General features: G+C 48.0%; 10 protein-coding genes across 19 annotated transcripts; 5 read left to right on the top strand and 5 right to left on the bottom strand.

Annotated features, from left to right (window-relative positions):
* Positions 1-216: 216 nt before the first annotated feature.
* Positions 217-1,118, top strand: H257_10546 (hypothetical protein; the record flags this gene model as incomplete). The annotated part of the gene is made up of 6 exons (XM_009837125.1): positions 217-300; positions 347-520; positions 572-675; positions 738-803; positions 864-927; positions 975-1,118. 6 exons carry the CDS (start codon positions 217-219, stop codon positions 1,116-1,118), a joined length of 636 nt encoding a protein of 211 aa, XP_009835427.1.
* A 517-nt stretch (positions 1,119-1,635) lies between these two features.
* H257_10547 (hypothetical protein) lies at positions 1,636-4,605 on the bottom strand (the record flags this gene model as incomplete). The annotated part of the gene is made up of 9 exons (XM_009837126.1): positions 4,532-4,605; positions 4,225-4,462; positions 4,045-4,172; positions 3,936-3,980; positions 3,820-3,892; positions 3,066-3,368; positions 2,641-2,725; positions 2,453-2,561; positions 1,636-1,927 (listed from the first exon to the last, which is right to left on the bottom strand). Exons 1-9 carry the CDS (start codon positions 4,579-4,581, stop codon positions 1,636-1,638), a joined length of 1,323 nt encoding a protein of 440 aa, XP_009835428.1. The 5' UTR covers positions 4,582-4,605.
* A 335-nt stretch (positions 4,606-4,940) lies between these two features.
* On the bottom strand, positions 4,941-6,593 carry H257_10548 (hypothetical protein). The gene has a single exon (XM_009837127.1). It carries the CDS (start codon positions 6,577-6,579, stop codon positions 5,011-5,013), a length of 1,569 nt encoding a protein of 522 aa, XP_009835429.1. The 5' UTR covers positions 6,580-6,593; the 3' UTR covers positions 4,941-5,010.
* A 382-nt stretch (positions 6,594-6,975) lies between these two features.
* Positions 6,976-7,694, top strand: H257_10549 (hypothetical protein). The gene is made up of 2 exons (XM_009837128.1): positions 6,976-7,356; positions 7,405-7,694. The coding sequence occupies exons 1-2, from the start codon at positions 7,011-7,013 to the stop codon at positions 7,659-7,661; spliced, it is 603 nt and encodes a 200-aa protein (XP_009835430.1). The 5' UTR covers positions 6,976-7,010; the 3' UTR covers positions 7,662-7,694.
* Positions 7,695-8,057: 363 nt separating this feature from the next.
* H257_10550 (hypothetical protein) lies at positions 8,058-8,672 on the bottom strand (the record flags this gene model as incomplete). Its single annotated transcript, XM_009837129.1, has 2 exons — positions 8,058-8,518; positions 8,564-8,672. The coding sequence occupies 2 exons, from the start codon at positions 8,670-8,672 to the stop codon at positions 8,058-8,060; spliced, it is 570 nt and encodes a 189-aa protein (XP_009835431.1).
* An 851-nt stretch (positions 8,673-9,523) lies between these two features.
* Positions 9,524-10,866, bottom strand: H257_10551 (hypothetical protein). The gene is made up of 4 exons (XM_009837130.1): positions 10,490-10,866; positions 10,117-10,425; positions 9,872-10,056; positions 9,524-9,806 (listed from the first exon to the last, which is right to left on the bottom strand). Exons 1-4 carry the CDS (start codon positions 10,838-10,840, stop codon positions 9,554-9,556), a joined length of 1,098 nt encoding a protein of 365 aa, XP_009835432.1. The 5' UTR covers positions 10,841-10,866; the 3' UTR covers positions 9,524-9,553.
* Positions 10,867-15,616: 4,750 nt separating this feature from the next.
* On the top strand, positions 15,617-16,240 carry H257_10552 (hypothetical protein; the record flags this gene model as incomplete). Its single annotated transcript, XM_009837131.1, has 2 exons — positions 15,617-15,742; positions 15,965-16,240. The coding sequence occupies 2 exons, from the start codon at positions 15,617-15,619 to the stop codon at positions 16,238-16,240; spliced, it is 402 nt and encodes a 133-aa protein (XP_009835433.1).
* A 947-nt stretch (positions 16,241-17,187) lies between these two features.
* H257_10553 (hypothetical protein) lies at positions 17,188-18,015 on the bottom strand (the record flags this gene model as incomplete). The annotated part of the gene is made up of 1 exon (XM_009837132.1): positions 17,188-18,015. One exon carries the CDS (start codon positions 18,013-18,015, stop codon positions 17,188-17,190), a length of 828 nt encoding a protein of 275 aa, XP_009835434.1.
* Positions 18,016-19,324: 1,309 nt separating this feature from the next.
* H257_10554 (hypothetical protein) lies at positions 19,325-22,176 on the top strand. Of its 10 annotated transcripts, XM_009837133.1 has the most exons (9): positions 19,325-20,029; positions 20,356-20,595; positions 20,667-20,705; positions 20,771-20,863; positions 20,923-21,021; positions 21,590-21,688; positions 21,736-21,834; positions 21,892-21,990; positions 22,046-22,176. In XM_009837133.1, exons 1-9 carry the CDS (start codon positions 19,346-19,348, stop codon positions 22,127-22,129), a joined length of 1,536 nt encoding a protein of 511 aa, XP_009835435.1. In that variant the 5' UTR covers positions 19,325-19,345; the 3' UTR covers positions 22,130-22,176. The 10 variants fall into 10 exon arrangements, with proteins under 10 accessions (XP_009835435.1, XP_009835444.1, XP_009835439.1 ...); XM_009837142.1 differs by having other exon boundaries at positions 21,590-21,834; XM_009837137.1 differs by having other exon boundaries at positions 21,736-21,990.
* A 600-nt stretch (positions 22,177-22,776) lies between these two features.
* On the top strand, positions 22,777-23,664 carry H257_10555 (hypothetical protein). Its single transcript, XM_009837143.1, has one exon. It carries the CDS (start codon positions 22,790-22,792, stop codon positions 23,579-23,581), a length of 792 nt encoding a protein of 263 aa, XP_009835445.1. The 5' UTR covers positions 22,777-22,789; the 3' UTR covers positions 23,582-23,664.
* Positions 23,665-24,038: the final 374 nt, after the last annotated feature.

Here is a 24,038-nt window from a genome sequence, read left to right on the forward strand (position 1 = left end):
ACAGATCCGACATTGGTTGAAGAACGTCACCTTATTACGTGGCAGGCCACAATGACGATGGAAACTACTTGGCCATTTGAAACGTGTGATTCCATAATGAACCGTAGAAGCCTCGACGACAACCGTGAATGCCCAATGTTTTTACTCTCTTTGGTAGTTATCTTACAGTGCAGTACAGTAGTATTACAGCAGTAGATTGAAATCCGCCATAGCATCATGGCCCAAGACGCCCACATCACGGCCACCAGCATGCGTACCTCACTTGTGAGCGCTCTGCTCGCCGTGGTGGGCACGCAATCGGTCATTTAGTAGCTTTGATTTCAATGGGGTGGTGGTTGTGATGTAGGCCGCGTGTGCATGTTCAGTGTGGGACATGACAGAAGTCGTGCGCGGACACGCGGTTTACGGGGGTCTGAGTTGGGACGGCGTGCTGTTTTGGCTCACCCCTGTCTTGCTGATCGTGTTGGGATGTTCCTGTATCCGCCAATGGCTCGAGCCAAGTCGCCCCCAAGCTACCTATGTATTTCTGCTCATTCCCCCCAACAAAATACGACTGATTTTGGTGCCGTAGTTGCTCATCTTGGCGGCCGTGGCGGCCTCGACAACATTTTTTTCGCTGCCCCCTGCGATATTGCGCGTCGGATTGAGTTTGTGCTGCTGCCACGAAGCTCTGTGGTAATCAAGTCCTCCATGATAGTGTAATATATCATTCGCCCCAACTTGACAAGAAGCGGTAGCCCCGATAGCGCTTCAAACGTGCCGCCTTTTGCCGCTGACGCCTGCGAGCTCGCCATGGAAACCTGGTGCATGAACCAAGACAATAGTTCTCATCAAGTGTTTTCTACTGACTTGGTACTCTGTAGTACCAGTGGCGTGTACCGGCAAATCCTACATCTGGTCAGTGTGTGGCTGGCAATTGTTTGTGTGGTATGTACGAGCTATTCCATATGTGACGATGTATCATCATATTTTAGATGCACACGGTGACGAGTCAATATCGCGTGTATGCTGGGCTGGCGACTTCCAGAGGGACCCGCCTTGCTACATGCACGAGCCAACACAGCAGCGATTTTGCACCCCTCGGGTCGACGCAACCGTTTAAAAAGGACATCCTTTGACCATAGCTATTATTAACGATAGTAACGTTACGACTAATTGCACGACTTAGTGGGAATGAGCATACGCGTGGTGTTGTTTCGATTTTGGGGTGGAGACAGGTTCAATTCGTAGCAGCGCACTAGGCAATAAACACTATGTTCATTCCTTACTCACGTTACCTGGTTGATTAGTTGAGGTAGACTTTCAATCTCGACTGGCAAGCCAAGCCGTACAAGCTGGACATTTTCGTGGATTTGCCCTGTAATCTCAAGCGAGGACACTACAGTATTGCTTTAGTGTCGTCTGCGGCCTTACTACCCGATGGATAATATACAAGTATCTGGGTTCCTATAGTCTGTCATGAGTAGAATGAGGAGTGTGCGTGTATGTGAAAGGCAGGTTGACACCACCATTTCTTAATGCTATGTACACCAAACTGGTAACCCCGTGGGCATATATGATTTTCATTGCAACCCCTTAGTATATGTCAATTCTTAATCGCCAGCAAGTTGTTCCGCAACATCCACCCAGCCACGTTTAATACCACCAAAATTCCAAGATGGCAATTGCGACGATGGACAGCGTGATGCGGTACCCAGTTGTGCCCGGCCATGTTGTTGGGCATACTTCATACGCAAACGGAATCCCGTGCTCTTGGGGGGGGTACCCACCCGGGCAATAAAAAACGTACCCCAAAGCCAACGCAAACACAAGAAACGCGTGGGAAAACCGGACGCAGTAGATCACGGCGCGGGGGGTGCGGCACCCCTCCCCCCCCACGAGCTCTAGCTGCAGCTGTGCCGCCTGCTGGTCCGTCGAAACATCGTCGCTATACATATATTATATATATATTGTCAAGGCGATTCAAAGTTGGAGTGGGATGCTCAATCGAACGAGCAGCTCCAACAATTGGCAGACAATCAACCGACCAATCAAAACCGAGAGACGAATCAAGTGGCCAATCAAATTATCGCTTCGATCAAGTAGGTGTGACTTCTATATATTTAATAGTGTGACACTGGACACTTTTTACATACAACATTCAAGACAAACAACCGATCGATGGATTTGGCGACTCAGTACAAAAATCCGAATTTTGGCTGAACTGACAATGTAGTCGGTCGATCTTATACAGCATATCCTATTGTCAACTCGGGTCGAAATTGGAGTCCAAATCAACAGACAATCGATAATCACAACCCAGAACTATAATCAAGTAACCAATCAAATTGGTTTTCTTTGACGCTTTAACATCGAAGTCATATGTGACTGAAATTAGTGTGAAATTTGACACTTATAAATATTCCGTCAGCGTCCAAGAAGTCGAAATTTCGGCTCAAAGGGCAATCAATACCTGTTGTCGACAATGACATTGGCAAACTTGGCCATATCCCAATACAGCCACGATTGAAACAAGTCGGTGGGGAAGAATAAGCATGCTTTCACGCTGGTAAAGCTAAACCCTACACAAAAATCGAAAAAATATATTAGGATTTGAATGAAATAATATTCGGCATGAATATATTTTAATAGTTTGTTTACCCGTTTGTAGATGCGGCTTTTCTTTTGCTTTGCCTTTTATGCGACGATAGTACACGACATTGACGTTGGCCGCATTCGCCGCCGACTACATTTATGACACGGGGTAAATATACGCTATATGTATGCACGAAATAATATATATATATGTGGAACGAACAATACTACCAATAGTTGTTCAGTCCGCGCTGACAAAACAGTGCACATAAAGTAAGTTGCAATTTTTGGGCGCTACCTACTGTATATACTGGTATGTGAATAAAAATCTGATTTTGCCCCAATATACAAATATATAAATATATATATATATAAATATGTGCAGCCCAAAGCACAAATACAGTGTACATGAAGCAAGATGATGCATTTCAATAAAATATCCGCTTTTGCCCCAATACAAAATATTATTATATATATACACATCTATTTACCTGATTTTCGAGCATCTCGACCCAAATGGCTTTGGGAAACATACTCTGGCGCTTCAGCACGTTTGCGTACACGAGTCCTTTCGACACCCATCGCGCACAATTGCCGCTGGGTTTCGACGGCAAATGAAACATTTCGCGCACGAGGTTCTCCCAGAACCCGCCGGTGATTTCAAATGAGCATCCCTTGCCATCGGCTCGAAAACGATGGGAAATGGCTTGGAAATGATGATCCAGTGCCCGCATGCTATCCGGATGGACGTCTTCGATGCGGATCGAGCAAATATCTCGGGAAAAGATACCGCCCTACAGTTCCCAACGGGGTTATTTGTCTTGGTAGTTTTGCACTGTACAGGTCGAATATATTGGTTGTAAAGGGTTCTGCGGTATTGACGTATGTACCATGCAATAGAAAAACGCGAATCGAACGATATTATTTCATAGAATTGTCCATATTGTTAGTACGGAATCTTTGAATAAAAATGATCAAATTGAATTTCATCGAGCAAATAATAAAGTAATGTTATTGTGCTTTTGAGTGAAATTGCGTGTTGTGTGGCGTGGTTTCTCGTTGGAATTTAAATCGATTTGATTGGCTACCTCAGATGAGCTCAAAAATTATTACCCAATCAAAACCTTCTCAATGAAATTCAACCAATCCGATCGATTGTGGATCGGTTTGGTCGATTGCACCCCCAAATTCGAATCGAATTGACAATATGATTTGTTTGTTTGGGCTGGTTCTGTACGTACATACCTTGCCTTGAACGCCCAAGAGGTAATCTTCAGGGTCGTCGTAAAATTCAATCAATTGGTGGCCTTCTTCTGGTCTAGATAGAAATCTCTTATATATGACGTGGCACCACCACGTACCGGCAAATATTGACCAGCTTCTGGTCACCGTTGGGCATCGTGTACCTTCGCGCATATGAAAACATCATATCAGACGAGTAAATGATGAAACTGCGATACGGTGCCATACCGGACAGCCGAGTGCGCCCACCGGCCTAGATGCGACGGATGCAGGGGACATTTGTGCACGAGCACCTCGACGACAATGTACTCGATGGCCGGCGGTTTCGACCGGCCCAAGAACACGTCAATATCACTCTGGCCACAGCATGATAGATATGTGACATCGTTTGAATAATCAAGACCATACCAGTTGAAACGAAGAGATGGGCTTGTCAGGGTTGGCTGGCGGCCGCATGATGCACGTGCTGCGTTGACTCGACCGGAACGTCGTCAAGAGCTCGTTCCATCGATTCGATGGCTTGGGCGATTTGTCGCGGATGTGCCGAGCAGCTTGGACCCATCGCTGTTTTGGCCGACTCGAGTTGGCTGGCATCGTTGAGGTGGTTGTTGGTGCGTGCTGCTGTGTGTAGGATGCAGCGTCTTGGCTACGAACGACATGTCGTCAGCACGCTGGGTAAATTGATAGGTAAGCTAGATGTATATATTATATACACCTGTCGAGCAGCGGGGTCTTGGTGGTGGTCGAAGGTGGCGGCGGCAGCATGTTGATGATGTCAATGACCAAGCCTGGACAGACTACCGGTAGTACTGTACTACTGTAGGTATCGATCGCATCCAGTGCAGTACGTACTGTAGGGAGTGCAGAAAACCATGAATTCCTTAAATCAATCCGTGTCGCGGATTTTGTGATATCACTGTCTTATACTAGTATTCAAAAGCGTAATAGACATGTCACAGATGTGAATAAAGGTACCGCTTGGACACTGTTAAAGGGAAATATCAGTGGTTTACAGTACAGTTTTTTGGTTGCCTGTACAGAATTGCTATCAGTCAAGTCGAATGCTACAGTAGTCGAGTTAGTTGTGCTGCCCAATCGCATACATGCTCCAATGCTACACAGTACACCTTCCATCGATCTTAAGTATTAATATCATCAACGTTTCAATGTACTACTATGTAGTAATGTTCGTAGTTAGTCGCTCTTTTCCTTGTTCTTGTTCGCAGATGCAAACGCTCGTTTAAGCTTGTGCACGAGTGTGAGCAGCAAGTTGGTACGTCGTTCGTGGTTCACGAGCGTGTTCACCACGATCGCAATGCTCATCCCCACCACGGTGGATGTGAGTACAATCACATTGTATGGCATACTAAAGTCGGGGGTGGGCAGGGGCACAAGCAGCGGCTCCGTGAAATATGTGACACCGTCCACTGTCCAGGACGCCGGTGGCACATCAAAGCCACGGTTCGAGTCGGGGGGGTGGGCCCCCATGGGCAGAAACGTCTTGTCGAACGAATACGCTAGACTTAGCTGCGACAGAGGGGCAATCTCCACTGCAAAGTGCAGTTCATACGGTGCACGAAGGTGTTTATGCTGAGACGACGAGGTGGGCACTGTGACGTGAAACGACGGCAGCGTCAACGGATCCACATCCACACCATTCAATCGAAGTCGAACGGTGCTAAAGTACACGCGAAGATACCATGGCATGGTTTCGTGGTAGGCCACGTGGATGGCATTGGTTGGGTGGTGGTTGGTCAGCTGCAGGCCAATGCCGCCGCGAACTTGACCGTATCCTGTCAAGTAGCGATGGCCGCTGACGCCTCGCCAGGTAGTAGACGCAGAAGTGGAATCAGACTCAGAATCAGATCGGACCAGCCACGGCGAGGGAGTGGTCGCCGCTGCCGATGCAAAGGAGACTTGGTGGAGAGTTGAGTGGTCCACGGGGTTGTTACGTGTGCCGGGGGATGTGGCAGACGAGCCGACGAACGCGAGGTCCGTAGCCACGACACTAGAGCGCGCCAAAGCACATGCAGACGTCGGCGAAGACGTGAGGCCGAGCAGCGACTGCAATGACCACGTGGGATCCACTCGCCGCACCACCGTGAGCGATTGATGGAGTCGCAGCGTGCCATGGTCGTGGACGACGCGTACCTTAATGGAGAGGAAGTCCGAGTCCAGCAGCGTCACAGGTCGAACCCACGCGCCAAGGCCGCCGTGCGTTCGACAGGGAAGCATCTTGAGCCATGGACTGAGGTTCTCTGTGCACAGCTCTTCGCGCGGAAGCATGCCGTGGATACTTGTTGTAGATGAAGAAGAGTTCGTGGTGTAGACTGTCGAGGCGTCCATCTTGTTCAGAGACGCCGAGAAGAGTCCTGCCAGTTGCTGAGTCAGCCCCGTCCAATGCGAAGGATCGTGCATCGTCGCCTGCAGCGAAACTCCATGCGGGCCGTTGCCTAGGATGCTACCCCATTGTTCATGGCGCCACAGCCCTGTTGTGAACGTCAACTCGAGGTCCTCGACGTTGTACTTTTGAACCACGTGTCGAAGGCTCTGGGGAAACACGTCGAAATGAGCTTGGCTCGACGCCGCTGATGTCGTCGTAAGATCGAAATGGAAATGCGCCACGGCCTTGCCCACATGGGGAAGGGGTCGAAGGGTAAGACCTTCTGTGTACTCGAGCCGGCTGTCTTGTTCCCCAACAGGTGCGGCAGTGGCGGCAATCGAAGCCGCGATGCCTGCCGTGACCAGTACCGCAAACCTCATCGATACAATTGGACAAGGTGTTCAAATTAGTTACGACAAACAATTTACTAGTACTTGTAGCACTACTACATATATTGACCGAATGATCTATTAGTTAGCGGCTGAAGTGCTGTAAAGTAAGGGTCGTTTTATTCTGCTGAAAAAATGCAGAACTTGGGTAGAACTTGGGTTTAGCGTTGTTTTACCTTCAATCGGGCTAATATTGTGCTTTGCACCTTTTTTGGCAATTCCAGGGTTAAATTCATTGTTTAAAATTTTCTCAGGCTTAAATAACGTCTAAAGTAACTTAAATAACGGTTGGGTGCGTTGTTTAAGCTAGCGTAAAAACTAATGGTGATTGGTTCATATCAAATGGTTGCAGTTGTTGTAAAAGGCATTTTCGTTAATCAAGTTGTTTGCCGACTTCATTGTGGCAAACAAGTTGTTTTGTCATGATCAGCGTTGACATGCGTTGGAGATGTGTAGTCCTGGTGCAGGTCTATGGGATAGATATTGAAGTGGTGATGCTTGTGCTTGGCCTATCGTATCGATCAGTGGCTCGCTTCAATGAGATGTTCTCGAGCACTGGTTACGTCGACGGCAAGGCACGACGTGCCACTACTCTACGGTGGCCAGACACTGTGAACGCGTGGGTCAACGACTACGCAATTGCGCATCCCTGCTTCTATATCGAGGAGCTACAAGAAGCCATCCAGCTCCAATTTCCGTCTCTCAAAAACGTATCACCGTCAACCATCTGCCGAGCATTGATGCATGACCTTGGACTTACCCGAAAAGGTTATAAATGGAATGCGTCTAATTGTGTTAATAACTTTGCATATATAGTCTTGGAACGGCGTGCGCTCGAGGCTGCGGATTTCGAGCTGCAGGACTATTACGTGCGTTTGAAGTGTTTTTACTCCCAGGATGGCCGCGATGCTGTGCGGAAGTTTGCGTGGTCGAGGCGCAACACCAAGGCGATTGTGGATTTACCGTTTTCCAGGGGTGAACGAGTATCGGCTCTAGCAGCCTTCACAACGTCCGGGTTTCTGGCGTGGGATTATGTTGATGGTATCGAACGGACAAATCTTACACAAGTATAATTTTAGCAATGGAATATCTAAATGAGACTTGCCTCAACCCTTGGTCACTCCCGCGGTCCATTTTGATTTTGGACAATGCCAAGATCCATATGTACAAGCAGTTGCAAGACGCCGTCCACTCAACCGGCGCCCTTTTGTTTTATTTGCCCCCATACTCTCCACAGCTCAATCCAATCGAAGTTGGATTTAGCCTTCTGAAACGTTGGATTGACAAATACACGATGGCATTTAGGTTTGATATACGGGCAACGTTAGATGTTGCAATCGTTGAATGCACAAAATCAAGTGATGACGTAGCGTACAATTTGTACAGACATTGTGGCTACCAAAATGATCATCTAGACAAAGAATGTTTTCTAATGTAAACTTGTCACACATTGAAGTGAATTATTCCTATTATTCCTCAATGTGATCTACATCCTCGGTATTTAAAAGGGGCTCAGATAAGCCATGCATTGGGGCTCGAAATGCTGGTGTCAAATCGCACTGAGGAAGTCCAAGACTTCTGCGCATGTCCTCCACAGATATATAACATTCTACTGGGGCACTCGTAACGGAGCCAATACGGATACGAACCATTCTATACGGCTCAGACTCAATGTTGATGTCTCTTCGGCGCTCGTCCGCATGATTTTCGGCCATCCGGTCAACGTGGCGCAGTTGTTGCATCGTCGCGTTCGAGGGAATTTCGATCGGAGCCGAAATCGGCAATCGTGCTGCAACAACAGATGCATACTGCAGTTGCAAAGGTTCAAGGTCAACGTCATCCTCCCTGATAAACTCAGGAAGCCGAATGGACGAGGACGCAATATTTTGTTGTGTGGCCCGCCGAATCGCAAGAGTATCGGTACTTCTTTCTAAACGGAATTTTGAGATATATATATAATTCTTGTGCTTCGTACCAATGTATATGAACAGCAACAGTGTGAACGTAGCTTGGGCGTTGCGAACTTTCTTGGCGTTCTCCCACACTTGGAGCACGGTATCGCTGTAGTTGTCCAGTGTCAGCATGATGTACTTGTCTTGTCTCGCGTTTGCCGCACATTTGATGTATACATCCTTTGATGTCGCGGGAACTCAAGTGGATCGCATACTACCTGCTTGGGCGTGGTGGTGGTCAACCGTCGAGGATGCGGCGTCCACCAAGGTTGCTTTCACAACCCCGAACGTGTCCGTTCTCCGAAGCTGCAGGATCGAAGGATCGCCAATGCTGGTTCTACTTTTTCCCAAGGGTTTGCCCACCTTGACCGTCAGCTCACATAGGAACGAGTCGGGCAACGTGACGGCATCTCGTTGGTGCTGTATTGCTTTGAACCCGTTGGTTAAAATTGAATGTCGTTATATTATTTTCGTCGAACGCAGAACCTCATGTTATCGTTGTTTTACTGTATCATCAAAGTGGCTTATATAATTATAAGCGTCCGGTTGTTTAACCTAATTAATCAACGGGCAAACTGCATGCAAAGCACAATAACAGCTAACGCAGTTAAACAACGGGCAAAATACATGAAAAGCACAATACCAGTATTATTGTGCTTTCGAGTGAAATTTCGAGTTGTGGCGTGGTTTCTCGTTGGAATTTAAATCAATTTGATTGGCTACCTCAGATGAGCTCAACATTATTAGCCAATCACAACGTTCTCAATGAAATTCAACCAATCAGATCGATTGTGGATCGGTTTCGTCGGCGCGATTCGATTGCCCCAAATTTGTATCAAATCCACAATAATATAATAGAGACTTTTTTAGCAAGTGTGAAATCTTGACGACTTTCCAGTGTAAAACTTCGATTCGAACTTCGAAGCTTGCTGACTTCGCACCACTTTCGAAATGGGCGTGTCTGATGACAAGTTAACACAGCATCAAAATATTGACTTGATAAACACCTCTAATTAGTTTATCGTGGTCTGGTGGTGCATCATGTCCATGAAACGTTGCCGCCAAGGCAAGAACTCCGCATGCCCCCGTCGGATCATTTCGCGCCGGACGTACGCGTCCTTCTCGTTAACGTCCATCATGTCGATGCCCGTCATCGCCGCGAAGTCGTCCACACTCACAAACCCGGTGGCAGGTTGATGTAAGTGCGACAAGTGACTCACGACACGTACTAAGATGTGCGATGGCGATACCTGCCGCACCTCGGTCCTACATACAGTAGCTAAGCCCACCGTCGAACCATCACACTATACAAGTTATTGCCGTGCACTCACCACGACCTGAAGCACCGCTGCTTGAGCGGGGGGGGGCACACGTGGACTTCATCGTGTTCAACTTGGCGCATGACCATGACGAACCGATCAGCTTCCATGAAGTGTCCTTGGAGCGAGTTCACGAACGCGCCATTGGCAGTGGCCGAGTGAAACAACCGCGTGTTGGCCGTGCTCTCTTCCACCACCTAATCAACGCCAAGGGTCATTTGGTTTTTTGTTTGGCATAGCCAGCTATTTTGACTTGCCATTTCGATGGATGGATGGAACATCACTGCCTGCATGTTGGACTCGATCAGTCGTCGAAACATGTGCAACGTGCCTGGCAACGAGTACTGCAACCTTTCCATGTACATGAACGCCGGGTCATCGTCGTCCCACGTTTGGACGTCGATATGGCAAAACTCGTCGTCATAGTTCACGGCAGGAAACGACGCGAAAGGCCTGTGCATGTTGTGGTACAATTGCTGCGTGAGCCACTCCTTGCCGAGGGTTCGAGCTCTCGGCTCGGCCGCCAATGTCGCACAGTACCATGCATTGCTGCGGGACATGGGTAGCTAGTACATGCACAGACACAGCGATCTCAAACCTCTGTCTCTCGACGGAAATGTGACAATGTACCGGAATGTTCATCACGACAAAGCATTGCATGGCCTGCATGAGGGTTCGGTACTCTTGTGTTTGAGTGACCAGTGCCTGGCGATCCGTCAAGACACGATGGGCTTCTCTTTTGAACACCTTGGCAATGGTACACCACGACAACGGACCATCGCTTGCTTCACGCACTGGCGACTCACCCATGGCTCGAAGACTATCACGGATCGACCGAAGGTGTACGATCTCCGCTTCCATTGCTGCCCCTTCAGTATTCAACTTGCGGCGATACTCACGCTGCTTGTCTCGATAGTATCGACGCCGAGCGAGTGTCTTCTCCGAGACCGTCGGCGCGGTTGCGCCGGTATCCGACGACATTATTCTTGATTTGAATTCTTCAGAATGTATCCAACGGTTGGACTATACATGGAGAAAACATTGCTACTTCAAGTATTAATAGTATGCAATCGTATATATCGTACAGCTGCACCTATAACGAACCAAAGTGGAAGTAAGAATAAATATGATAACGTCATCACACTTTTGCTGACAACTATCCGAGCCAATCAAAATGCACCGCTGAGGTTTGCTTGCGAAATTTCCACTAATCCGACGCATAGGTAACGTTACAGTACAGACAGTTAAGACTATCTACGTTTGTCAAGAGCTATGGATAGGGTGATCAGGCGGCAATCACCGGCGGCTTGGTGCGCGGCGGCGGGGAGTATACTGTGATGTACTGCCCTGAGCTACAAGGTGCCTTCGGATCTCTGGGCATAGGCCCTATGCCAAGGCATGGACGACGGGCAGCGAGCTCGCTCCTGACTACGTAAGCCTATGCTTGCCCGCCACGATACTTGACGGCCAAACAGAGGGAGAATCTTGACTCAAGATCCTCAAACTTCGAAAGTGTCAAGAGGGACGATAAAGAGGTAGCACTGGGGAGGAACGACGACGAAGAACACTTGTGTGGTCGAGGGCAAAACCAAAGATGATTATTAACGGACTGTTTAGCTGACCTATGATTGGGCATAAACAGTCCGGTTTCTACAGAAAGAGAACACCGGATAATTCCGGATGACCGGATATTATCCGTAAGTGACCGAACCTCGGCGAAAAAGGCCAAAGCAAGAACGGCCAAAGTGCCCCTTCTTGACAGAAAGCAAGGGCATCGTAGGATCCTATTGTCCATAGCGTTCGATGACTGTATCGTTTCATAACGTCGCACATGATACCATATTCAAATCCACACCTTACACGCCCTTATGTGCCTCTCGTTGACACGAAGTCATACCGGTTGGCACAGGCTAAGAACAGGAGAGGAAATAATGGATGGTGTTGGATTGGTGTGACGGGATTTATTTTTCAGACTTGCTAAATATGAATGCTATAAACTTCCAACTTCAGACATCGCTAAAATCGAACGAAGTACGACGTAGTACTTCGAGGTACAAAGTATGTAAACTAACAAGTTACTCACATTTCGTACTATTAATAAAAGTCTCTAATAATACTTCCTCTGTTTCAGATAAAAGTTGTGGATGATTTTGATGGATAATTTATATGAAAGTTGTTTTGGTTACAAAAAGCATATGATTGGTGTATTTTTATTCTATTTTACTTCAATCGAAAATTACATCTTTGTCCAAAGAACACGTTTTTGGTCATTTTTTTTCTTACTGCTACGCGTTTTTCGTATTATAGAGAAAATTGTATACTGCAGCAAAAAACCTTTGAGACTACATTGTTCTTTGGACAAACTATAAGCAGTATCTTCTGCACTAAGCAGCTTTCATCAATTGGTCTTGCAACCGAGTTGGATCGGTCGAATCCCAAATAAGATCGCTGCTTGGTCGTGGAAGGAACCGTTTTGAAACATGCATAACGCGTTAAGCAAAACTAACTGTCGTATTCTGTGAGGTGTTAAGCATATCTACGATATCTAAGCTATCGATTGCCACTAATTTCAGCGAAATTGGAGCAGTGTTAAGCCGGTGGCGAAGTTTTGAAAAATCGCTGGTCTGGTCGTGCAATTTAAAGTTCGGATACCTCGGCAACCATGTACAATAAAAAAATCCCAAAATACCTACGTATTCGTAATTGTATTTCCTACATGAAAAGCCTAATTAGATCGAATTTGGGTTATTTTTTGTCTTAGTCGAGGTTCTGAGCATTCTTCCACAACTCCTTTCAGGAACGGAGAAAGTATTAATATTAATACTATTAATACGTAGTATTTATTTATTATTGTGCTTTCGAGTGAAATTTCGTGTTGTGGCTTATTAGCCAATCAAAATCTTCTGAATGAAATTCAACCAATCAGATCGATTGTGGATCGGTTTGGTCGGGGTCCCCAAATTTGTATCAAATCGACAATACAACTCCTTGAAGAAACTGTCCCAAACTGGTACACTCGATGGGTTTGTAGTGCAGACATATCATGTAAGCTTACAAGGGTTATTACACTACACTTGATGGGTTTCTATAACTACCAGAGCAATTGGGCGTTGTGGTGGCTGTAAATACGTGGAGCTTCATTATATTTCGCGACTTCGGCATGTAATTTCGTGGGAATGTCGACTTCACTGATTATGTTTCGCGGACTAACGTTATCAGTATATTTCGTGATTTGCTCAGTCATCAATTATATTTCGTGACGAGACATATTTCGCATAAATGTTAACGGATTTCAACGGATTTGAGTGTAAATATCGACTCGTAGCACTAACCAATTCGTCGTCCATGCTTTCGGCTCTGTCGAATTGGAGAGCGTATTGATACAAACGGTTCACATCAACTCCTACGACAATCATCTCTACTCATATACTACGTGGTATCAGAAGCATACCTCGAATTACTTGGTCAGAAATATGCTCCAGATACAGTAATAATGCATTCGGAATTCCTTAGGAGGTGGACCAATGAATGCACCGAGCGCGACGCAACGTCTTCACATGGAGTTTCATTGCTGACCACAGGTTCTCGATTGGATTCGCCATGGGCGAGTATGGACTTCAAAAACGTTCCGATGTCAGCAATGCGACTACCGGTGTTGCTTTGCAGACATCGAGACGTATTTGCATGCGCCTCGTCGACGTGGCTGACATTCGTTAGTTATAAGGTCAGTATGTGTGTGCTTAACGTTACTGGGGTTCGAGGAGATGAACGTCCATAGCCATTGGGGAAGATGAAGGGAAGGTTGGGCTCCATGACGAGATGCTGACTGATTGAAATTTTGTGGCGGTCTAGGACAATGACGAAATGCGACGGGTATAGAACATGAAGTCGGATTCTGACACCACCACAGGAATGTATCCACAGTCCGCGAATATTGCACATGTTTGAACTGACAGGTCGCTGCTCAGGATACCAGGACAGGGCTGCTTGTGAATTTGCGATATTGGGTTCTGAACCACCACGTCGCATTCGACCTTGTCAGGGTCACTATTGCATTTTCCACTGGTATCGACAGCGGTCCACCCTCGCAGACTCTTTTGCAACTGAGTCGCGGCAATTGCAATGAAGCCATGCAATTCAATGAAAAAAAACGACCAGTCCATGGCAGCCACGACAAGTCATGTTGAAGGGGTCCAAGCCATTCAAGGCGCCTTTCAATAGGTTGATCGAAACGATGTTGATAGTTACTTCACCCGCGCCAACAACAATGTGGAACCGTACGTTGTGTGCTGTGACGTGACCGTGCATGCATATTCAACGATGCGTCTACCTCGTGGGAAGGTGAGAACGACAAGTTGCTAGAGTCATTTCCTTTCCTCGAACTCGGCGTGAAATATCAGCGACTCATTGACGATTGGTCAACATTGACGGCCGAGATCACTACGTGGGCGTTGATTGACGAATTTACTGAGGCATTTGGGGCGGCCGATGGCAAATAGTGAAAGGCGGGTCATTCAATGCGCATGGCCTCAGAGCATACTACAAAGCAGCTGACGCGACGTTTCGCCCGTTGAGTAGTACGCCGCACCGGGGGCCTTCCCCCGGTGGCCGAAACATTAGCGAGTGGGTGACTTTTGCTGTCGACGTCGCTCATTTGCAGCCCTGGAAAATCCTCCAATACACGCTTCATTCGTGGTCTGGCTATGCTGGCCGCCAGTACGGCTTAGGATTCAAGGTGAGCGATGACGCGCGAACCATGTGTTACGTATTGTACGACTAGCCACATGAACCGAACACTCTACCCCCCGTATCGTTCAAGACAAGTTCGACTAACGTTATGTTGATGGCAACCGTGTTGTGTCCCCATCGACACACGCCGTGTCTTGGCCGTTCCGGCCAACCTGCTGTTACCCCAGGGTATGGTGACCATGATCAATGTCGACTTGCGGCGGCAGGTCATAACAAAGGTATATACCAGTAGGCACTTTGGGGTGATTGAAGTCGGATATTCATAGTGTTTGACACAAATTAACGATTCTGATTCTACGATTACAAGTTACAAGGTAGTTCATTCAAACCGAGCGTGGTCAATACTTATTAGTGTTGTGACATTCCTCGTGTTGTTGGATGGAAATATGGAGAGATGATTTGCGTCGTACTTGTACGTGTGGCAATTGGTGGTCAAGACGCTGATAGTGTCGAGTGCGAATGGCCAGAAGTTGACCACTTGACGAAACATGACCTGATTTTCAATGTACAGTACATGGCTACACCACAGTGCTCAAGTATCACCACGAGAGAAAAACAAGTCTATGCGAATATGTCAGCGATCTTCCAGTCTCCACCTCAGAAACCTCCACGTCATCTGACGTTGTCCACTAAAACTGGATCAAACGGACCTATCCGTCCACCAGTTCTAGCGCTTACGTTGGAATAGTACATACTCTAGTAGTTTTACTGGAGTATCTATGATCGACTGTACTACCGGTAAAATGATGCAAAGGTTGGACGAGCGCTCTGTCGGCTGAACGAACTCTGATTCGAAACGACAAAGTGCATGTCGTCGATTTCGATTCATACTGTACATCAAGTATCCAGTTGAACGAGAATGCAAGCAATACGTCACGTCAGCCGCCTTGACGCTTGCTGCGGGGCGATTCGTGGTGAGTTATCCATGTAGGCAATTTGCATGTGGTTCCCATAAGCCTCAACAAATACGTCTTCTCGGAAGGCCTCGATGACGTCGGCCAACCGACAATGAGGAGGCGACCGTACACGTCGAGTTCCAGGAACCGCAACACCAAGACCGACGTCCTCGTTGAATGCATCTACACTGACGGAATGACAAAGACAACGTACGGCTCTGGGTCGGAGTCAGCGCTGGTGAAGTGATTTTGCCCATCGCTGCGGTCGAACGGCTTGGACCCACATGGCTTATCGTGGCTTCCGTTAACATGCACTCGGACTGAACGACTGCGACGGGGCGTTCGGAACTCAAAATCACAACTACCGTTGGTCAATAACGTTAATCAATCTGACCTGTCGCGATTCTGTTTTCTGTCAAAATCCATCAAACGTTTGCACTCTTCTATTTGGCTGGCCCAGAACGCATCCCCAGACATATCCATGTCAACGAGAACTCTTGCGGAAGAGGTTCAAGCCATTCGCGACGCCTTTGAATCGCTCGACTACAACGATGTCGACAGTCACTTTGCGTGCGCTGAAGGCGATGAGCAACCGTACGTTGTATGCCGTGACGTGACCGTGGACGCGTTCAACGAGTACATCCGCCTCGAGGAGGACGAAAACGACAAGCTGCCCGTGGCGTTGCGGTTCCTGGATCTCGATGAGGACGGGCGTATCCTCATTGTCGAATGGTGATCGCAACGAACCGGGGTTCACCCTTTTAAGTCGAATATGATACTAGTACTAACGTTAGTACAAGTTAAAGGTATTTCACCGCCGTGGCTGTACTATGAACGACCTGGTTGCTCAAGTCAAAAGCAAGAGCAACCACTGGCCAACAATTGGTTCATCGCTAGTCTGTGCCGTTGACAGATTCTGCCCTCTTAAGGACGCTTCAATCAATCGTGCGGGTGGTATTCTTCCATTTGGTTTGTGGTGTTGGTAGCACAGCTCATACTATTACCAGATCATGTCGATAGCAGCTACGACAAGTCACGATCTCAACCATGTTCACGTTCACTTCATCTGTGCCGACTGCTGAGTGGAAGTGCACGGTCGTTCGTTCGCCGCATTGGTATTCAATACCAAATACGTGGCAGCAGTACAATTGCAAACATTGGACGAGGCGTGCCCCTGGTGCAATGATCCAATGACCCCGGATTGGTGCATTGTGACAGCAACGAAGTCCCCCAAGGGCTGGATGTAGCCAAGTGTGATACCTGAGGTATGTTGGCCCCCTAGTCATTGGAGTAACAACCAAGCACCACACGGCCATCGTACCTGACAACTTTGTAGTAAATCTGGTGACGAAGTAAGTTGATTGCGTTTTTGCTAACCGGGCCGAAATGGGTCGTGTAATGGCCTGGTTAATGACTACTACGTAGTATAACGTTACCTTGTGTTTGACTAAATCGTCGGATCTTGAAGTTCTACCGGTAGTACTTCCAGCATCGGAAAGTACACAAAGTCACAAGGGTGAGTGTGATACAAATCAGCATGGAGGACGACCAAGCAAACCTCGTGCTGAATCCAAAAAAGTGTCCATCCATGTCAAGTACAATAATATGCAAATTGGACACTTTGAAACTCTCCATCGTTGGAATATTAAAGCACGGCTAAATTTATCGCACTTTGATTTATTCCTAGTAGTACATGACATGTTCCATGACGTGACTCAAGTTGACCTCGATCGTGTTCATCTTGCCCAGCGGCAACGGCATGTTGGCCGGAATGGCCAAGACCCGGTGTGTGTCAATGCTGATCATAACAGGGTTGTACATGTCAAGGTCAGCTTGGCTAAACTGTCCGTGGGCGATCGGGGGAGGCAGCGTATTGGCTGCATGTGGTACCTCAAAGTCATACAATGCATAACGCATGGTGAGCCCGTCATGGGTCACCTTGATACCCAGGCCGTACTGGATGCCAGCGTAGTTGGACCACCACAGCAACGAATGTTCAATGCTGGCCCAGGGCTGCGACTCTGCGACGTCGACAGCAAAAGTCACCCACTCGCCAATGTTCCGGCCTTCGGGGGGCGGCCCCCGGTGCGGAGTACTACCCAACGGGCCGAAGGCTACGTCGGGCGCCTTGTCGCATGCTCCGGGGCGATGCCCGGTGAATGATCTATGGATGGCAATGTCCGACGAGTACCAAAAGGAGTCGATGAATTGGTCTTCAAATTCAGCAGATACGGCCTCGTGCGTTGTCGTCGGCAAATCGACAATGCTCAGTCGACCATTCTCGTCGAGTTCCAGGAACTGCAACTCCACTAGCAGCTTGTCGTTCTCATTCTCTTCTTCGAGGCGGATGTACGCGTTGAACGAGTCCACTCCCACGTCACAGCAGACAACGTACGGCTCGGCGTCGCCATCGGGGAGTGTGAAGTGACTGATAATGTCGTTGCGGTCGAGCGATTCAAAGGCGTCGCGAATGGCTTGGACACCCCCAGCATCACTTGGAGTCGACGACATATCAACTGAATTTGTGTGACGGTGGGGCAAGAGCGAATGCGACGGGGCGGTTCGGAGCGTGGTGCAACGTTTCTATCATACGAACTCCGAACCTGGCCGTTGCTGATGCTGGGACAGGGACGACAACCTCCATTTCTGGGATTAGGACCAGTAACCAATGGAAAAATAACATCGAATTCCTTAATACGTAGTGGAAATGGCTTTCGTCATCACTCGTGTTTACAATGCCAAGGGGCAACGTCAAGTTGGCCGAAATGGCCAAACGTCGGCGGGTGTCGATGCACATCAGATTAGGGTTGTCACCAACTGACTGTAGGCGATCGGGGGGGGTAGTGTGTTGGTTTCGTACGGCAGTTCCAAGACGTACAACACGTAGCGCATGGTTAACCCGTCACGGCGGCCCACCTTGATACCCAGGACGTAGCGTAATGGGACCACCAAAGAAGCGCCGGTTTGAGGCCGTTCCAATGCCGCAACTGGGCGACCTCGGCAGCAAAAGTGACTCACTCGCCAATGAATTGTTCCGGCTGAGGGGTGGCAGCCCCCGGTGCGGCGAATCGCTCAAAGGGCCATACGGCGCGTCGGCTGCTTTGTCGGGGCGACTTGCAATGAATGCTCCACGTTTCGTATTAACTAGTTAATTCTACAGTCGCGAAATGCGTCACCACATTCGTCGTTGACAGTCTCAACTGTTGCCCCATGCTTTGACGTTAATCACGTCGAGTTCTAACGCGTTTTAGTGTAAGTTCACAGGCACATTTTCCAGTCTCACCCTTCCAGTTTGACTGCATCCACACTCATGTTACAACAGTCAACGCATGGTTCGCCATGTGACTGTGGACATTCGTTTTAGTGTAAGTTCACAGGCACATTTGCCAGTCTCACCTTTCCACGATGCGGACGTACCTACTGGTTGAATGCATCCACACTCATGTTACAACAGTCAACGCATGGTTCGCCATGTGACTGTGGACATGGTTGCGGTCGAGTGATTGAAGGGCGGACTCCTACAGCGTGACTTGTTGTGGACATGGCCTATTGTCAATCTTGGTCAACAACACTATTCTATAGTACTACGTAAAGTACTGTATCCTAACTTACATGTAGACCTGACCTGCTCACATTTGTCTTCACCAGCGCGACATACTCAATGATTGATCTTCCTGCTCTGGTGATGCCACGTCAGAATCCAACCGAATGGCGATGCTGGTGCTTCCGCACCTATTCCAAACCGTCTTTCTTTTGTGAAATTAAATTATTACATACAAATATGTAAGCCCGAAATCGAATTGTTTTAAATCCGATTTCCGCACCACCAACGCCCGAATACATGCACCCATCGCAAGGCCAGCAGGTGCCGCAGCCACCTACGGGCCAACCTTCGGCGCTGTTATTGCCTACCCCTTCCCATGAGTCTCAGACTGCCATGATGCTGTTGCACCATGCACCACAGCCTCCATCTCTCCTGCAAAATATGCATGCTACTGGCGACATGCAGACCCACATGCTTCATCGGCAACCACCAGCCGCCCACCAACCGGCTCTGCACACGGACGGGCTCATCAACCTCCGCGCCCTCCACGGCGACGACACGATCAACGGCGAAGTGACGTTCCCTACCGGCCGCGACGCCAAATACTTTTTGCAGGACTACTGCTTCAACCAGAACAAAGCAATGAAGCTGCGCGTGGGCAAGAACAGCGGCAACTCCAAGACTTTCGTGTGCACGTCCGAGCCTCACTGCGACTGGCGTATCGTGGCCACCAAAAGCAAGCGAAAGAACGAAGACGCGTGCTTTTATTTTTCCACCATCCACAACGTCCACTCACCCATGTGCTTGTCCACGCGAAAGCCATCCGAACGCCAGCACATGCTCCTCACAGCTTCGTCGTCGTCGTCGTCCCCACTAGCGTTGCCGTACAACTTGCATCTGTTGGGCGAGCCACTGCAGCAACTTCCCATTGAAGCCATCAACATCCCAAACAAACCCCGACGAGTGAACCCCATGGACAAGGTATGGGTTTTAGATGGCATTTTGAGCCAAAATTTGGACTTATAGTGCTGATTTGCTAAATCCGTCAATCGAGGTTTTGTACTGACAGTCAATTTATATGAAAATATATCCGATTTTGATGAAAATACATACGCTGATTTCCGATACACTAATTTAGGTCACACACTAATTCAGTGTTTAATGCGTCTTGATTGACCACGTGATTAACGATCTGTTTTTTGATTGGTTGATCGATTATCTGCCGATGTATTCGATTGAGTACTATAATAATACTATGTATGCTAGCCGTTGATGGAAGGAAAGGAGTAATGTAGACGTGGCTATAGGTGGTCAAGACACTAGTGGAGGCACAAGCAGATCGCCAGAAGCTGTCTATCAAGACGATTCAAGATCTCTTTTTCAATGTACATGGCTACCCCATCAGTGCCCACACAGCCACCCGAGCCAAGCAAGTATTTGTGAATATGCCACAGTCGTCGCCGTACATCCAGCCTCCTTCGCAACAACTACCTTCTCGGCATCTCACTGAATCTGACACGAATGTACAACGACCTGCTTTATTCCAGGTAATCAACGGGCACAAACAAGTCCCTTCACTTTGTTGTTATTACCAAGACAACGTATCGGATGTTGCTAGTTCCATGACCTGCAAGTTCTTGTCGAGCAAACGAAAATGGTGCGTAGTAATACTACTAGTAGGAACTACGACTGACGGTATATGGTCGACGACTACTACTGTAGATTGAAGCCGCGTTTGGGCGGGCGGCTGCGGTCGGGGATTTGTCGGCTGTACGAACTCTGATTCGAAATGGCAAAGTGGATGTCGCAGATTCGGTTCGTACATTCCATATCCGGATGATAGACGAACATATCCGGATGTATACATGTGCTAGAGTGGCCACCAGGCGCTGTTGGCGGCCACGAAGGGCCAACACTTGGGCGTGGTGGACTGCTTGTTAAGCCACGGCGCCAAGACGGAAGCTATCGACGAGGTACTTATGGTGGATTGAGTTTCCAGACCCCGTCGAATCGAATGTCGCCGCTGAATCGAATCACGAATCGACGCTATTGGCCAATCCAATTTTGAGTGGATTTGATTGGCTCTTAAGGACACGTATATTCAACCAATCAAAAATCCGGCTTGATTCAATATTGATTAGACAAACCACGCGAATTTTGGATTTTTATTTTTTACTATAGATTTCGCAGCGATTCTACGGTTAGATATATAGTAGGAATAGTATTTCTTTTTTTGTGTGGTATATTTACTTTTTCGTTTACTATTATTTATTCTCGTTTTTAAGTATAATGTATTTATATCATTTATAGTTTTTCAAGATCTAATTGTACTTTTTATAGGTTATGTATTATGTATGTTTTGCTCATATTACGTCCGAATGAATATATATACATGTTTTCCTCGTTGGTACTAGTATATTACTATTACTATTAAATGACCTTATTTTATATAAATATGTTTTCAAGATGGAATTGTTATTCTTACTATATATCTGTTTTGCTAACATTTTGATTCTACTCAAGATGTGTATACCTGTCTAGCACGGGGTAACGGCATTGATGGTAGCCGTGCACCTGGGTCAGTTGCACATTGCCAAATGTCTCTTGGACCATGGCGCGCGTGTGGACACTACGGACGACGTACGGCGTGCCACGTCATAACGACCTACATTCACCATCATATGTAGACATCCCAGACGCCGTTGATGGTCGCGGCGCGCAATGGCCATTTGAAACTTGTGAAATTACTTCTCAAGCGCCAGGCTGTCGTGGATGCCACGGACGAAGTACCACCGACGCATTGTACCCATGTTTCGATGGTTTGAGGCTTGGGATGTCCATAGGATGATAACACGGCGCTGCTCTTGGCCACACAGCACGGCCACACGGACGTGGTCGAGGTGTTGCTCAAAAAGGGCGCGAATCGACATGTCCAAAACCTGGTACGATGTCGTCCCGTGTCGCAGGAAGCGGGGGATGAGGGAGTTGTATGTGTAGGACGGTCAAGACGCTGTGTCGGTTGCCGCCGCCCTGCACAGCTACGACATGGGCCAGCTGTACGCCACGCCCAACCACATCTAACACTATAAACAATTATGACCTTGGTACATGTGGTTATGAGACGTCACGTTGGAGACCTCAAAGATGACAAAGGGCGACCAACTCGTAGAGATGGCCACTAACTACTGTACCAATGTGTTGAGTACTTTAGCTTAGTTCAAGATTGTTTGTGGTACATACATATACTGCAATGCTGTAGCCGCATGGTTGGAGGATTCGTGGCATAGAAGGGGCATAGTTGGCATGAACCAACCTAAGTCATGCCCAAGACTCTCCATATCCTCTCAAAAGTTGACATTGGCATCCTGCTACAAAGCTGTAGCCTACCTACGATGTAGCGGCTACGAAGGCAACCAACCACAGCATGACCTAGATCGATGATCAGTCCTTGGGTTGTATGAGCCTTGGGATGGCTGAAGGCCATGATCGATGCCTCGACGAGGCTACGTTTGTTGTGCATACCCATGTAGCACCATGCACTACAGTCTTACATCGTTGTCACGCGCTCGTGGCTTCCCTCGTTGCCATCATGGATACAAAAATCTTGAGATGGTAAAACGACCACCACTCTGCGCTACACGTCACAATTTTATACATTTAACTTGATGTTTGTATGCAGCACAATGAATGTTACGAGAAGATCGTTTTTTGAATTTGGCCAATTCCGGATTTGAAGCCAAGATGAAGCGACCGTCGTCGACACCGCCGACAAATCTCGTTGTTGTCGGCCAAGCCGTCGCTCTAGGTGCCGCCATGGCATGGATCTACTGGAAGAGCGAGTTCCGCGTTGTCATGTGGCTTCGTTATGTCGCCCTATGCCTTGGTGTGTCTGGGTGGCTTCTCCATCCGAGTCTCAGCTCCGCGGTATCCTCACCATCGCCCCTGACAAACGAGCCCGAGCAGGAAGAAGATACCTCAGCAGCACTCACCACAGCCAACAATGCGAAGCCCGACGTGATGGAGGCTGTCGCGTGTACATCTGAAAACGTTGAGGGTACATCTACAGTCGGCGACCCTACTTTCGTTTGCTACCCCCCGTCGTTGCTGCGTCTGCGCAGTCGCGACGTGTACATGACGACCCAGGAAGAGCAATGGACTCGAGACGAATACGGCCACATGTATCTGTCCCAGACGTCCAAGCGCGTGCTTGTCCAATGTCCGACCTCCGAGAACGAATTCGTGCTCCAACGCATGACCCAAGGCGGGTTCAACGGTGCTCGCAGTGGCGCTATGGTGCCGACTTCGACGCCTCCATCTGCAGGGCCAGCGTCGCCGGCATGGCGCCAGCGATGGATGCGCTATTTTCTCGACAATGCGACAACGTTCGTCAACGCCCTGTTGGAGTACGCGGTCAAGTGCATGGGCACTGCCATCTTGATGTCCACCTGCGCGATTGTGTGGAACTATTCCCTAGGAATCAACGCCGACTTGTCGTTTCACGACCTCATCTGGAAACATTTGCAAGACGCGTAACAAGCCATCGGCGAGTGTCCACAGCGTCGAAAATATACATATTCGAAACGAATTGCTCAGAATTATTGATTCTTCGAAATATTGTGGTTTTGATACAAATTTGGGGAGGGCGTGCAATCGAATCGCGCCGACCAAACCGATCTGATTGGTTGAATTTCATTGAGATGGTTTTGGTTGGCTAATAATTTTAAGCTCAGGTAGCCAATCAAATCGATTTAAATTCCAACGAGAAACCACGCCACACAACACGCAATTTCACTCGAAAGCACAATATGACGTTTCACATGTGTCTACATACATAGTATACACACTATCGTGTACTATTAATAGTACTAGTTCGTACTACAGTAACGTACTTACTGTTAACTATTACTACACCTTTTTTCTATTGAAACAGACAAATTTTCAATTGATTGGGTCACGCATCCAATGGATTTGCATTTGCGTCCACGTATTT

Source organism: Aphanomyces astaci (assembly GCF_000520075.1).
Source record: "Aphanomyces astaci strain APO3 unplaced genomic scaffold supercont1.29, whole genome shotgun sequence".
Taxonomy (NCBI): Eukaryota; Oomycota; class Saprolegniomycetes; order Saprolegniales; family Verrucalvaceae; genus Aphanomyces; species Aphanomyces astaci.

Excerpts from the sequence above, each read along its gene's own strand:
- H257_10548 (XM_009837127.1), bottom strand. The coding sequence starts at position 6,579 with ATGAGGTTTGCGGTACTGGTCACGGCAGGCATCGCGGCTTCGATTGCC.
- H257_10549 (XM_009837128.1), top strand. The coding sequence starts at position 7,011 with ATGATCAGCGTTGACATGCGTTGGAGATGTGTAGTCCTGGTGCAGGTC. Across the intron at positions 7,357-7,404 it reads CCTTGGACTTACCCGAAAAG|TCTTGGAACGGCGTGCGCTC; the intron begins GTTATAAATGGA and ends TTGCATATATAG.
- H257_10551 (XM_009837130.1), bottom strand. The coding sequence starts at position 10,840 with ATGTCGTCGGATACCGGCGCAACCGCGCCGACGGTCTCGGAGAAGACA. Across the intron at positions 10,057-10,116 it reads TCCATCCATCCATCGAAATG|GTGGTGGAAGAGAGCACGGC; the intron begins GCAAGTCAAAAT and ends GGCGTTGATTAG. Across the intron at positions 9,807-9,871 it reads CAGCGGTGCTTCAGGTCGTG|GACCGAGGTGCGGCAGGTAT; the intron begins GTGAGTGCACGG and ends TACTGTATGTAG.
- H257_10554 (XM_009837134.1), top strand. The coding sequence starts at position 19,346 with ATGCACCCATCGCAAGGCCAGCAGGTGCCGCAGCCACCTACGGGCCAA. Across the intron at positions 20,030-20,355 it reads GAGTGAACCCCATGGACAAG|GTGGTCAAGACACTAGTGGA; the intron begins GTATGGGTTTTA and ends ACGTGGCTATAG. Across the intron at positions 20,706-20,770 it reads TTGTCGAGCAAACGAAAATG|ATTGAAGCCGCGTTTGGGCG; the intron begins GTGCGTAGTAAT and ends CTACTACTGTAG.
- H257_10555 (XM_009837143.1), top strand. The coding sequence starts at position 22,790 with ATGAAGCGACCGTCGTCGACACCGCCGACAAATCTCGTTGTTGTCGGC.